The 15351-nt window shown below is 38.3% G+C and overlaps 2 protein-coding genes across 4 annotated transcripts in view; one reads left to right on the top strand and one right to left on the bottom strand.

Moving 5' to 3' along the window:
• The window catches only part of myo6b (myosin VIb), a 31018-nt gene extending 24635 nt beyond the window's left edge, over positions 1-6383 (bottom strand). For both annotated transcript variants that reach the window (XM_068339487.1, XM_068339488.1), the window contains exons 1-8: positions 6249-6383; positions 3367-3513; positions 1805-1874; positions 1572-1645; positions 1014-1143; positions 540-645; positions 227-282; positions 39-136 (exon numbers count right to left, since the gene is read on the bottom strand). In XM_068339487.1, coding sequence (XP_068195588.1) covers positions 39-136; positions 227-282; positions 540-645; positions 1014-1143; positions 1572-1645; positions 1805-1874; positions 3367-3483 — 651 coding nt within the window. In that variant the 5' untranslated portion in view covers positions 3484-3513; positions 6249-6383. The remainder of the gene's footprint in view (positions 1-38; positions 137-226; positions 283-539; positions 646-1013; positions 1144-1571; positions 1646-1804; positions 1875-3366; positions 3514-6248) is intronic.
• Positions 6384-8339: 1956 nt separating this feature from the next.
• On the top strand, positions 8340-11159 carry colec11 (collectin sub-family member 11). 2 transcript variants are annotated; one of them, XM_068339223.1, is made up of 7 exons: positions 8340-8444; positions 8893-9054; positions 9143-9214; positions 9617-9688; positions 9779-9832; positions 9955-10050; positions 10240-11159. In XM_068339223.1, the coding sequence occupies exons 2-7, from the start codon at positions 8922-8924 to the stop codon at positions 10629-10631; spliced, it is 819 nt and encodes a 272-aa protein (XP_068195324.1). In that variant the 5' UTR covers positions 8340-8444; positions 8893-8921; the 3' UTR covers positions 10632-11159. The 2 variants fall into 2 exon arrangements, with proteins under 2 accessions (XP_068195324.1, XP_068195323.1); XM_068339222.1 differs by having other exon boundaries at positions 10222-11159.
• Positions 11160-15351: the final 4192 nt, after the last annotated feature.

The following is a 15351-nucleotide window of genomic DNA, read 5'->3' as shown; positions in this document are numbered from 1 at the left end:
CCAGTTGACTGTAGAGTGCAATCATCGAAACCTATTACCTTCTCATTAAAGTGGATTTCCACAAACTTCCCAAAGCGGCTGCTGTTATTATTCCGGACAGTCTTTGCATTTCCAAAGGCCTCAAGAAGGGGATTAGCTGAGATTTGCAAATGGGAAAAACAGATTACAATCCCACTGTCCCCAAAGGGGCATAGAGTGTTTTGACTGGCTGAGGATTTTTTTTTACCTTCTACAATTCTCTCATCAATATCTTGACCGCTTCCATATGTTGTTGTGAGGTATCTGCAAGAATCACATTCATATACAGTATGTACAACAGATAAAGGAAAATAGAAAAGACATAGACATGAAAATAAACCCAGTTTAAAATTTGAACTTCACTAGAGTAGCATCTGCAACACTTTTGCAGCACATCTGCAGTGCAATTAAATCAGAATTCTGCTTTGTTTTGTATCCTGTGAACACATGATCTGAGATGAGGTGACCAAAGGGAAGATTAAGTTGGGATATACAGTAGCACGCTTCACATCAGCTCATACCTCAGAACAAACTTGGTGTTTTCAGTTTTTCCAGCACCAGATTCACCAGAAACTATGATGGACTGACTCATCCTGAGGACCTTCATATCCCTGTAGGCTTTGTCAGCTACAACAAAAACAAACAGACAAGTAAAAATCTATAATTCTTTTCTTATGCTGGTATTCTTAAACCAAAATTTTATCTTTTACATGAATAAATTAAAATTGAATTGGAAAGCCTCACGCTGATACAACACAAGAAGACACAGATCTACATGTTTCCATTATACTGTCACTGTACAATCACATCGCTTAGATTTGTTACAACAACCAGTCACTTTCTTAAGATTTAGTATTTTCCGCACTATAAGGCGCACTGGATTATAAGGTGCACCTTCAGTTTTTGAGACAATTAAAGGCTATTACTGTACTTCAGCTTGCAGGTATGTGCATTACGCCCCAACTGAACATGGATGGGAAAGTGTCAGCTCTCACCTATAGCGTAGACATGAGGGGGAAGAGTTCCCAATGATTTTCCCTGGTATGACTTGATGGAGTCAGCCCCATACAACTTGGGGATATCATAGTAAGGATTCACAGCGATCAATATATTGGCCACATACGTCTAAAAGAGATATAAATACAGGTATGATTATTATCATGGCATATTGAGTAACAATAAATAAAAAATGAAAATAATTTATAAATAATTTCTAGAATAATTTATTAAATAATGACAGACAACAGAGATGTGCCACATCTCAAGCCCTATCTTACTTTCCCCATCTCACAGCTGTCCCTCATCCGGTGAGTGACCAGGATCAGGACTGGGTTTGGCAATGACCTTGTGACCTTTTTCTAACTTCCCTTGCCTCTTTACCACCTGGTGCTATCCCCGCAGGAAAAAAGAGGTGGTGTCCGTCTCTTCTTCTATTTTCTATCACGTTACTATTAATGCTTACAATGCACCTGGATATTGTTAACTTTAAGCTAAGTTACACACACATATAAAACTTATTTGTGTCATAATAGTGAAAGAAGAAGAAAACATACATAGATGAGGTCTTTATTGTACCGCACTCTGACATTGTTGAGAAGAGTAGCTTCATTCAAGTACATAAGGGAACCTGAGTAGAAAAAACAAGACATGTAACATGAGGTACTTTTCTGTATAACACAGCTTAAAAAAAACCAAAACCAAAAACAAAGAAAAACAAACACACACCAAAAAACATTTTATATACCAGTAAATAAAAATCTAAACAGCTAAATGTGTGCTGACTTACAGTTGTCATCTACATATTTGCTGACATCATCTTCTGCTGGGAAGACTTGGCTTATCGGAGCAAGAAATGTCTGTAACACAAGCATCTTTTTACGAACACTATTACAACAACATTACTTATCCTTACAAACTTCACCTGCAGCATTTTTCATTATTTAAAATGTTTGTGAAACAAAATAAATTTTTATCAGCATCCCAAAGATGGAGACATATGAGACATCATAAAATGTTAATCTAGCAGCATAAACATGAATCATTCATCGTGCTTAAAGATTATAATAATGTGTGGTGTAGCTTGTTCTTGGGCTACATTTGTTACTGACATTCTTACACTATTGTTTAAGAGTCTGACTTAATGGAAATATACTCAATGGAACAAGCTGCCTGTGAGAGAAACAAGGAGAGACATAGCTGGGTAATGAATAATTTGTTGGTAGAGCAACTGGATCTGAACACCTGAGTGACTACATGAGTACATGGGATACATGTGAGTATTGGAATAAGACAAAGGTGGAGCTCTGTGCCGTACTAGTAGGAACCAGTAAGATTAATCAGAGCAGACAGCCTTATTAAAGCCCCACAACGTTCTGGATCACATTATTCTCCCTAGTATATATCAATATAACAAATAGTTTTGCTGCCTTTTCATGTTCAATCAGCTTGTATGTTTGTGAGTCTGTGCAATGATGCATGCTTTATTACCACAAACACATTGTGAGCACAAACAGATTTTGCTTTGTGTGCCCGCTACACCGCCATTGCTCAATCTGGACATGCCTATCAGCAATTATAATGTGAGAAATGAAAATTAAAAAGAAGAAGAGGTGGCCAGGCGCAGGAGCTGAGGCGCTAATGAGCTCTACAGCGCAGTAAAACAGGCACTCAATGGGCCTTTCATTCTGCCTCAATGGGATGCAGCGAATGCTGAACAAGATGAAGAGAGGTTCAGGGATATTTCACAGCAAAACTCTCTAGCAAATTGTAAGACATGTTTTTATCTGCAAAGGCAACACAAGGACTTGTAATGTTACAACCAACACTAGCATTTTTCTTTTTGAACACGACAAACTATGAGAAGTGGGAAAGTTTTCTATGTTAGCAGTGGAGAGAGCACAGAATGGGTCTTGTAAACAGCGGAGGCGTGCCTACTGGCGACACGTGACGGCTCAGGTGCAACAGGTGGCTGTTACCTCGTAATGAGCAGCTCTCCCTCCAGGCAACACTATCAGCTCACCTGCTGCTGCCCTCTTTATTTATTCATGCCTCTGTGTGTGTGGTCTCTCATGTTTGTCACATTTTACATAGTTGTGATGTTTTTCTCACTGAAATTGCAGGTAAATGATATGGAAAACACTCTTGACTATTTCACCTTGTACCAACGCTTATGCGGTTAAGCATTTATTTATAGTATACGTATACTACAGTGTAATCAACACTGTGATCCGCCTAATGAATGTTCATCAAAATACAGAGCAATCAATAAAAGCACCAGTCCTTCACCCACATCCTAGTTGACTGTAAATAGAGAGCTGTGAATGAGGTGTGTGCTTGTTGATGACCCACCTTGCCCTTCTGGTTCAGAGGTTCTATGGTGAGTGTGTCAGCCCCTATGTCAACGATCGCACCCAACTGGAAACCGTCAGTTGGGTGGGGCGCCCACACTGGCTTCCCATCCTCCATGGCTTACCTCTTGTCAGAACGGACGCACAACTGGGACAAGAGGAGACACAGAGAGGGGAATAGAGACAACATGAATAATGGAAAGCACACGTAGCCTGAAAGAGAAATGCAAAATACAGAACACCGGTTTGCATTTTCCCTAAAGAGAACAAACTAAATTTCCTTCCATGCTAGTCCAAATACACCACCTTTACATCTCAGCTAACAAAGACAACTTATTGCCAGCACTGGTGATTTAACTACTACAAAAATATATATTTATATCATGTATAGTTTTTTTATTCTACTGTTATTTTGTTGAGTCCTTGATTGTGAATTGTACAGCAGGATGTTTTTATATGGTCATAGTTGTCACTCCATCCATCCATTTTCTATCATTACTTGTGCAGGGTTACACTGGAGGCGATGGGAGGTGGGGGACACCCTGTACAAGTCGTCAGTTCATTACGGGGCCAATACACACAAACGCACACACACAAGACACTCACACTCACACATACTGGCAATTTAAAGCCAATTCTGTGGGAGAATGTCAGAGTACTGTATATGGGGAGACTTACACCGGAAGTGAAGGAATCATTTGACACATATTTAAACTTCAAACAAAGATGAGAACAGGTTGACTGTTACACTTATAACAAAGGCTGCTATTCTTTCCATTAACTCTTTAATCCTTCTGTTGATCTTCTATTCTCCACTGAGGCATAATTGCAGGGATTTCTAGTCTCATGAGGATGTCACTCCCCAAGCAACTGGACATGGAACTGGAAATGGTTAACCTAAACATGTCAGATTGGGGAATCTCTGGTCTGTTTGGCTCAATGTTCCATCAGGCAACGCTGTGCAATGTGGCTGTGCCTTCAAGATAGTCGGAAATGTTGAACCTAGCTCTTTGGTGTATTTGATTATTGTTTGCATATATCAGTGGATTCTACCTATCTGTCTGTCTCTGTTTGTCCATCCATCCATCCACCCACTCATCCATCCATTCGTCCATCCATCCATCCATCCATCCATCCATCCATCCGTTCGTCCATCTACAGAACTGATAATACTTGGCTCAGAAAACCATTTAAAAAGATATAAAAACAAAGCTATTGGAATGCAAACCCATTACTGTACTTTCTGAATAGCACTTTATCAGCAGCACACAGATGTGTTCGGCTTCTTGCCCAACGTGGCCCATTTATTTGTGAATGTTATCAGGGCATGTAAGCTGACATGCCGTCCCATTTTATTATTATATTGCCGATCTGTTATTTGACAACAGTAAATGGCTTTATGTTGCCAACAGCGAAGAAGGAGGATGACTTCATTTGGAGTGTATACCTGTGGTCAAGGACAAAAATAACCCACACAGAAAAAATTGCAGTCGCTATTCAAGCTGAAAAACTTGCTAGTTTGATTTTATTTAAAGAAATTATTTGCTGCTTTCTTCACTAGCAGATGACAAGTCTTTGGATTATACACAGTCTCACCAAAACTGCAATTGCACTCAAACCACATTCAAATGTAGATAGGAGTAACAGAAAGCACAGAGGAGAGAAAATGTGATGTTTTGTTATATTCAACCTTCATGTGCCATATCAAGGTGGTTGGTGGACCTGAAGACTAACTTTGTTAGAAAACTGATTATCACCAAGTGCCATCACAGTTCTCTACCTCAACATAACGTCAAAACATTACCAAACAGGGAATATTTTAAAATTACTCCACAAATAAAGCTTGGAACTCAGCATATTCACTATATTCAAAATATTCTACATTATTGTTTTCATATTATACAGAACTGCTCACTACATCAGGAGAATTGAGATTCCCTTGAAGCTTTCAATACAAACCTCTAAACTTTCGAATGTATAATTAAAGAGACAATCTGCATCAGTGATTCCTCCCTACAAAAATCCAAACTAGTCCCTCATGAGTAACTTTGTAGCTACAAATCCTATTAGTGTTTGACCCTAATCCAGGGAGGGAGGTGAGGCATTTTAAGTGAGAGCTAAATTTAACAAATAAAAGTCAGTGATCACTTCCAAAATAATGCAAATCTAAAGATTATCACATTTCACATGAAACACAGACAACCGGGAGACGGAAACAGGATTACATCAGAGGGACACTGGCAGGATGGACACAGAGGCTTTATTTCCTGCCTCTTGTTTCCTGTTCTCCACCAGGCTAAAAGGGACCTGGAGAACACATTGACTGCCCACAAGAGACCGCCGAGATGGAGAGAGATTCTGACAGGTCACAGTATCCTAAAGGAACATGGCCTGACAAGACAAGATTTTTGGTTTAAGCTTATTTGGTTGAAGACTGATAATTCCCCAGAAGTAGTGGACCAGCACACATGATAATAAAATACTGTTTTAAACATGTCTGACGCGTTCACGAGAAGACGATACTGTACTGTAATTTCTAGGTCAAACCGTTATTATTTATGACGTCATGACGTATCGCAGGTGAGACTGGGTAAAATGTTAAACTGTGTTTCACCGTGACTTTTGCGTCATACGTAACACAAGCTGTACCAGAAACTACAGGCAGGGTACAGGTATATAGGCAAGAATTGTTATGAATTAAAACACACACACACACACACACACACACACACACACACACATTGGCAACGATAGCAGATAGTTAGCGACGATACCAGACTACGACAAACGCACTCAGTCATTCATAAAAAATAAATGGGAAAGCTATACAAAGTAAAGCTGTTTCTAAACCTGCAAGCAGAATAAAAGTTAGATATAACTCACAACTTCTATCCTTCAGGCGGTTCAATTTACGTTCAGGGAAAAAGCAATTGGTTATAAATCCCTCATGCGGTTATGTCGTTATGATAGCGGTTCTTCTATCTCTCTTCTTGGGGCAGGAGACGGACGGAGTCGCGGTGTGTCTGAATGACGGTCTGAGCTCGCGCTCCGGTGAGCATGGGTGACGTCACTCTGAGTGGACACATGCGAAGGTGCATTCAGGTGCTGCTCGTAAAGACGCAAATGTTACCGCACACACTTCGTTCATTGTAAATATATTTTCTTCATTGCACCGATTGTGGGAAATATTTAATTTATCTTCTCACAGAACCTATCATAAAAACGTGATTAAGGGATAGACTGAGGAGACACAAACAATGTACTGGCTGCGGTAAAAAACAATACAACAAGTGTTGGCTGAGACTCATGAATATTTAAGAGGTAGGTAACCCAAAACTTTTTTGGGGGGTTGGGGTGTTTGAAGGAGACACCCGATCCACCATTGAAAACTACCATTGGTTTTGTAAATCTAATTAGGCTATCTGACACTCCAGTTTTGACCCATATCTGATTACGGACTCCAGACGACATCATATAAACATTAACATAACTTCTTCTTCAAATAGTCATAGTTAGAGTGATCCCAAACTCTAGGGAACTTTTAATAACGAGCAGTAACTGATCAAATCAAGTTGTAATGTTTTTTAAATTCTGGTTACTGCAGTCCAACGTAACGAAGTTTCAACACAAATTCAAGCAAATACTATGACTTCAACCTGTTAAGTATTTTCATCATCATCATCATCATCATCATCATCATCATCATCATCATCATCATCATCATCATCATCATCATCATCATATCATCATCATCATCATCATCATTTCATTTTCACTCGCGTATCCACAAAAACAGGTTCAGTCAATGTTCATTCATATTTGCTTTTTATTTGGTACTACTGTTCAGTATGATAGTATTTATTTAGATAGACAATAGCGCCCTCACGTGGCCATACAAAGTTCATGCAGATTTGTACAGTCAAATCAAGTCCCAAACCAATTAACTTGCCCACAGGAAGGTAGAGAAGCGCAGTGAAAGAAGGGATCCACTGGAGAGTTGATCGTGACAAGTAACCAACACTACTCCAGGGAAATTAAAGCGGTAGAAATGACATATAAGAAATGTACATCATGTAACATGTTAAATTTGATTTGACAAAGAATTAGGAAACATCCATGTTTCATGCATCGACTCTAACAGTAATTGGAGTACGTTACACCTTCATGATACGCAGCAGCCACTGGAGGTCAGTTTCCTTATCATTTTAGTAGACCCAGTAGTTTGACCCTCATAATAGTATTAAGTATTAGTATAATACCAAGTATTAAAAATTTGTCCTTCAAATTTGGAATTGCACTAGTATCATTATAATTTTCACAGTTATCCAAAGAAACAATATTTCATCATAGATAGCTTTCATCTCAGTATCTTCTGAAGATATATTAAGTTTAACAACATTTGATCGTAGCCACAAGCCAGCAGGATTTTATTTGTTACGGCAGCTGAATGACTTTCCATGAATCCTACAAATGTAAACATTTTGAATCACCACATCTAGAATATTCATTCCAACCAGATACAGTTTGATGTGTACTATATTCAAGGGTGTGCCATTGTATAATTATTGCCTAACGTTGTGGACAAGCAGAAGTGTAATAACAATCCACATTCAATGATAGTAAAACAACAACAAAAAAATTGAGTGTAAAGATATTTGTAATCGTATTATACTCACAATGTAATATATAACAAGACCTAATATCTACACAACATAACTAGTGAAGTCACGGCTGGATAAATAGATGATATAATGTTATGTCTGCAAAATGATTTTCTAAAATCATTTTAAAGCTCCTGTAGATTTCATTGTTTTTCTAAAGCTGTAATGAAGCTTGAAGAGACTCAGTGAATTCATCAGGCCCCTCTGCTGTCAATCACTCCACTGCTTTCCCAGCCAATTATCTGTTGGGCCCCAGCTGCTTTGGACTTTATCTGTGAACTGTTTACGAAAGTGCTATCACACACATTCTGTGGAGGAACATGAAATGTTTCTGTAGGAACACCAGCGTTCAAAAGCTCCTGCAAGTCTTTGCAAACTGGAGATACTTCTCTCCTTCTGTCGAGAAACACCTCTGAAGGTAGGCCATCTGGATATTAAAACATGTTTAGACAAATATGTTTCTGAATATATTTTTCCACTGTTCATATAAGAGCATTGAATTAAGCAAAGATTTGCTAAAAATAACTTCTTCAAATTATATGTATATGTTTTGAACATGATCTGGGTTTTTGCAATTTTGCAGTAAAATTATTCTTATTTTGAAAGTAATTACTTGGTGCATATCTGTAAAAAAAAAGTTGCATACACACCGAAAAGAAAAGAACGTCCTCTTTCTTTTAGAAATAATACAAAATCTGTAAACTGAAATTAATGAATGATAGAATTTGTGGAATTAATAACACAACTGTTGTTACTGAAAGAATCCTTGGCGTTTGATGTCATGGTTTCACTTCAGAAATAATGTGCTTTGATCAATTAGTTGTGAAATGATTTGTGTTTAAATTTGCTCTGTCCTCTTCCTCCAGTGTACCTCATTGAATACTACATGTAAAATATGGTAGAAGAGAAGCAATTTTTGTCCATGATTCTAATGTCAGTCGTGACTTTACTAATGCTACAAACATCATTTGGTGAGCACTTGGCGGAAGAATCCTGCACTGTTCAGATCCTGGTCCCTGGTCTGAAAGGCAAGCAGTTCTACGTGTTTCTCTTAAACACAAAACATGCTTTGAAAACAAAAAATAGAATCTCCATATTTTCTTCATCTTTTGCAAGGAGAATTAGGAGACAAAGGACAAAAAGGAGCACCCGGGAGACCGGGAAGAGTCGGCCCTCCCGGAGAGATTGGTAACAGTGTTTTATACTTACAGCAAAGACAACAATATTCATGTTTTCTGAAGGAAAAATGACACTGAAACGAAAACTAGATTAAAAAAAAATTTGTGGGGTAAGGTTCACATTGCTGGGGCTGATAATGGGCTGTTTACGTCACTGCCAAGCCAGGCAGAGATGGCTAAGTGTTTACATTAGGGTGAGAGCAGAGATGAGAAATGACTCTCAGAATCTGGTGTTTACTGAAGACCGTAATGAGGAGTGAAGGGTGCTCACATACTTTTTAAAAAAAATTTCAACAAACTGCATTTCAAAAATAGTACTGTTTCATAAACTGTTAAGATCTTTTATTATATCCATTTTCTGCAACAGCTGATCATACAGATTTACATAATAACAAAATATTTTACTTTTCAGGTCAACCTGGGCTTAGAGGCCACAAAGGCATAATGGGACGTTATGGAAAAGTAGGCCCAAGTGGATTTAAAGGTAATCTAAAAAATGTAGACAAATACTTCACACGTTGTTGTTAAAGATTTAATATTTTGTGTTACAAGAATATTTGCCTTCATATCTTAGGGGCAAAAGGAGACATGGGGGATCCAGGTCCAAGGGGCCCTAATGGAGATCCGGGTGAGATATAATTTCCTTTTATTCATTGAGTCCAACAGATTACTGCAATATCAGGCAAAAAAATTATCAGGCAAAAGGAAAAATTAAGATAGTTGCATAATCACAAACATTTATCTTATCAGGCCTGCCAACTGATTGCTCATCAATGAGAAAGACGATTGGAGAAATGGACATCCTTGTGAACCAGCTGTCCTCTGAGCTAAAATTCATTAAAAATGGTATGATCTAGTACGCTGAATTTACTCTAATTAAGTGTTTACAATACATTTGACAGTCTTGTTTCATAATCATCACTTCTTGCATCCATGACAGCTTGTTATCCTCATAGAATTTCAAATGCTGGGCAAGTCAAAGTGAAATTTATAGAAATACTAGTGCTCATTTTTCAGCACTGCCCTCCCCTGCAGCTGTTGCTGGCATTAAAGAAACAGATAGTAAAATCTATCTGTTGGTGAAGGAGGAGAAGCGTTACTCCGATGCAGAGTTCTACTGTCAGTCGAGGGGAGGGCACCTGGCCATGCCCAAGGATGAGGGAGCCAATAATGCCATCGCAGGATACATAACTGAAGCAGGCCTGAACAGAGTCTACGTTGGCATTCATGACCTTCAAGTGGAGGGGGTTTTCACCTACGTGGATCTCTCTCCCATGACCACATTCAGCAAGTGGAGAAAAGGAGAGCCCAACAATGCCTATGATGATGAGGACTGTGCTGAGATGACGGCATCCGGCGAGTGGACAGATGTGTCATGCAACCCCACCATGTGTTTTGTTTGTGAATTTGACAAGGACAATATTTAAACTCAGTCTATGCTAAAAGGACTATTTTAAGAATGAGTAAAAACAGTGGAACCAACTCTAGATATGATGTTTCACGTTTTTTTCTTTTTGCTATATTTTTTCTTTTTTTAAAAAGGATGACAAAATGACATGCAAACTCTACAAACTAGTATACTGTACTTTCTACCTTCTTTTTTTATGCTTGAGCAAGATTTTTTACTGCAATATCATTCTCTTTAGCTTTGAAATCAACAAGCCAGGCAATGCATAGAAATTTCACGTTGCAATAATCCACTTAGCAGTATTACAAATAATCATGTTTAGAAGACAATAGCATGTGAAATAAACATGAAGGATGTATGTGCATGTTGAGTGATTTTAATCCAAACACAATATCCTTTTTATATTAATATTCGTGTAGTAAGTTATGTGTGCTGTTGATGAATAAAGACTGTTGAAATGTACAAACAAGGGGCTATTTTGATTTAAGCATTTTTGTAAAAGAAAGTAAACTGTTAAAAATAAAGTGGCCACGGTTGAGTAAATAGCACTGGAACCCTGAAACTTTTTTTTTTTTCATTCATGTATAGTATGCCTCTGGCTCCAAAGGAATAGAAAAATACTGAGATTGTTGAGTTTGGACCTCAGTTAGTTAGATTTATTATTCCAAAAAGTATTTCATGACAGGCAAAATCCATTCATTGCATCAGTAATATCTCAAAGTTAAATTTAAGTGATTTAATCCGGCTGAACCAAACCTAACTCCAGAAGGGGGGCATTAACCACCAGGGTGCAGATTTGACATAACACAACAAAGACAACTCACAGTTTCATACATTATGTTGACAATTTACCAGAGGAGCATTATTAGTAGTAAGACTTCATTGACACCTTGGATTTCTTTGCATTTTAGTGGATATTTATGTCAATTACATTATGTACTATGAGGAAGATGTTGAAATATATCAGGCATGCAGTGAATGAAACCTGATGATAAGGATTAAAACTGACAATTTTTCAATGACATGACTATTATCTAAAAGTAATGTATTGTCAACACACAAGAGATTCTAAAATGCTAAGAAATAAATTAGACTTGCTAACAGTATGACAGGATAGTGTTTCCTGAATATCAAAAACAAGACATTACACACTTTAGGCTAATGTGACATTTCAATCTTTGTAAGTCCTTTGTGGCTTACTTGTGTGATTAATGGAAGTTGCTTTACACCCCTGGCTGCTATTATATTTTAGGATGGGCGTTCAAGCTGAGATGATATCCGATTGGGTTCCTTGAATATGCATGATGCAGGTCTTCTAATAAAGCACAGCACCAGTCCCTTAAGAAATGAATAATTAATGCTGAGATGAATTATGCATTTAATTGACCAGGACTTGTCTGGCGTAAACCAATTAGGTACCACTGCATTGTGTGATCTACGACTACTTTACTGGTAAACAATTTGGACAGATCTGTCTAACAGTGGACAGGCAGATAATCTGTGGTGAAAGAATGGCCTGTAAATGAGAGATATGGCTGCAATCAGAACAAAATAAAACACATCCTTAATCTAACGTTATAGGCAGAGCTACACTCACCATGGAAATATAACTTTCCTCCTATAGGGATGGTGTTTTAGCTTGTAATCATAATAAATGGTTGACATTTAGCTTGGAGGCATGAAGTTCACCCATTATGTCACAGTTCCTCAAAGCAATTGTTTCATTTACTTTTTTTCTTCCATCATGAAAAACTTAGCATTCAGAATCATATCGGTTTCATTCTTAGATGTTAGTAATGTAAGTGAAAACTTCTCTAATGGTGTATTTTCTCCAGGATCCAGTTCAATAACTTAAAATTATGCCAAATTTGACTTGATGAACATCTGTAATGAGTTCCATAAACATTTTGGATTGCTAGATCACAACATTGTAAGCCTTGTCTTTTAGCTTTCAGGCAAGCATCTGGAAATTGCCCCTGTACCACAATGGATAAGAATTCTTAGCCTGTCCCTTGGAACTCTCTAAAAGATGTCAAATTCCACTGATAACCTCTTTGAGGAAATCTGTAAACAGTCAATTAAACAGGCTAAGAAGAAAACCTCTGTGGCACAGATAATGAACAAATACATTCATATATTTCTTGGTCATGTTTTGAGTGTTAATGTCACAAATGTACTCCAGAAGATGTCATAAATTCAAATGTTGAAAAGGCTGTGTTATATTCATAAAGCATAAGCTCATCATTTGAATTAATATGTATTTTTCAGGAACTACATCAATGTCATTTGCTTTTATATAGTAGAAGATTGCACATGACTAAAGGGTAACTGTGGTAAAGTACAGTTGTTTTCTGAAATGAACTAAAACAACTGCTATTAAAGACATGATATTTTCTTTAAATATGAAAGAATCTAATATTTATTTTTTATTGATTTATTTTGTAGTATATGTAACCATGGAGAGCTCTCTACTGCAGCTTGAATATGTATCCTGAATGTTTGACAGGAGTATAAAATGATCCGTTATTGTGGTAGATTAGTTGTATACTGTACAAACATACTGTACTGCTGAGATCAAGCAAAGGTATAACTGAGTTTTTTTATGGATTACCAAAAAATGGCCCGGTGATGTGGAACATATTCTTTTCAAGCTAAAATTTTGTACAGTGCAATAATTTTAAGACCAAATCATTAACACAGCAAGTCACAATACTGAATTTCCAAAGTATGCACTATCATTTCCTGCAGTGATTTCATGAAGAACAACAAGATGTTGGGAAGGTGTGGGACTTATGATTGTTATGATTTACAGCTACTACATAAATAGTAGAGGTTTATTTTGAAATGACGAGGAAAGACAAAATATGTGCATTAATTTCATTTTTACCCTTATCACTGGAACCCAGACACCCTGCTGACCATTACAAACACAAGACATTCAAACTGTGAGGTGAGCGCTTGGTGCTGTTTGCCATCTGGTTGCTCAATTTCTTGCAACAAATTCCCCTCTAGTTTATTGCTCTAACACCTCAGTCGCATCACAGTTGAGAAACGTATCTTTGCAAACACAGCATTTCAATTAACGTTTCCCATGTGTGAGACTTGCTGTGGGGGTGCAGTTCGTTATGAAACGGCACGATCATCAATCACTGTCTGCGGGAGGCATCAAGTTACCTTTGCTTTCCACTTTGATGGGTAATCCCCACAGAGACGGGCTGGCCCACTTGATCAAGTGCAGCGAGCCTCATAGACAGATCATATGCACCAGAGGGACGCCGATGAAAATAAAACAGAACTAAACAAGAAATCTCATATTCAAACCAGAACCCAGACAATTTGTATTGTGATTAAGTAGACAGTGAGGCGCTTTGAATCCATATGAGGGGTTGCGCTGCTGAGGGCCCGAGATGAACACCAAATCACACAGTGAAGATGACAACATGCACAGTCAGCAGGTCGAGGTAGAGATGGGGGGCCCCCTTTGAGAGATGCGTCTGACATCTGATTTTTCTAACCATGAAAGATGACAATACTGTGGTGGATACCAATTTTTTGCAGATGGAGAAAAATGTCTTATGCCTTATTTGTAGCTGCGTAGCTGACAACCCGTTTATGCAGAAATAAGATGAATATTTATTTGTAATATTCTGGAATAAGCTTAAATGCTGTGGTTCATCTGTAACATTTCCTCATTCCATTAAAAATTACACAAGCATGAAACAACTTTGCTTACTTTGCTTGACTGGAGGTTCGTTCTTCAGACTAGAAAACATTACTAGTACTAAAGATCCTGTTATTTCACACAGCGCCATGGGGTGGAGACAGAGACAGAGTTATGAGTGTATTTTACATCCAGCAGCTCATGGTAGTATTAGACATTCAGTGGACATAACGCTGCTGCATTTTACTCTCTTTGCCTCAACGTCTGATCCTCATGAATTTGTAAACATGAAAAATCAGACCAGTTAATAAGGAGGGGAAAGATGCTTGTGATAAAAACTGCCCACTCTGGCTTGATCTGTCAGCTGTTTAGCTTACTGATTACATATACATTTATAGGGTCATGTCTGTCATTAATTACAGTTTGACCTCACAAAATAACAGCAGTCTGGATTGAAATGCCTGTAAAAATATCCTTTAAACGCGCCTGTTCAGGTCGTGTAAAATCTAACCTTGCTCTTGCAACATTGCTGCATGTGAAATGGTGTAGATCCTGTCCTTCCAGTACTAGCACTGGAGCGTTTCCTGTGCTGCTGAGTTGGACATCTGGTGTGGAGCAACCAGTGAAGTTTAAGCTGACGGCTCTGCAGAGTGTAATGTCGAGGCTCTCCGGCACACCATGTTCCCGTCGGAAGCCAGCTACATGCTGAGTTAGATGTTCGCAAACACAAGGTTGAAACTTTTCAGTTAGATGTGGCATAAAGAGGAAATCAGTACAGGGGAAGGGAATGCAAAGAAAATAGCAATGTTAATTAAGTAGTTCCATACTGCAGCAATGGTAAGGAGTACGAAACAGCCCAGGAAGGCAGTGTAAACCTTTAAATAGCTTCTCGCTCTGACATCAGCAATGATTCCCTGCTGCTTCTGGATGATCTCATTGGTGACGGGAAGCAGCAATGCCCCTTGGAAAACTATACCCCCTCGCTGCTGCCAGCATGTCTGCACACTGAGGACCCAACCCAGGGAGTGGCTCGTGCTGATACCACAGCCAGCATGGCTGGAGGCTGGTCAGCTCAGTC

The sequence above is a fragment of the Antennarius striatus genome, chromosome 17 (genome assembly GCF_040054535.1).
Source record: "Antennarius striatus isolate MH-2024 chromosome 17, ASM4005453v1, whole genome shotgun sequence".
Classification (NCBI taxonomy): Eukaryota; Metazoa; Chordata; class Actinopteri; order Lophiiformes; family Antennariidae; genus Antennarius; species Antennarius striatus.
Note: the sequence above shows the minus strand (reverse complement) of the source record. Positions and strands in the feature narration are given on the sequence as shown.

Excerpts from the sequence above, each read along its gene's own strand:
- colec11 (XM_068339222.1), top strand. The coding sequence starts at position 8,922 with ATGGTAGAAGAGAAGCAATTTTTGTCCATGATTCTAATGTCAGTCGTG. Across the intron at positions 9,689-9,778 it reads AGGCCCAAGTGGATTTAAAG|GGGCAAAAGGAGACATGGGG; the intron begins GTAATCTAAAAA and ends TTCATATCTTAG. Across the intron at positions 9,833-9,954 it reads GGGCCCTAATGGAGATCCGG|GCCTGCCAACTGATTGCTCA; the intron begins GTGAGATATAAT and ends TTATCTTATCAG.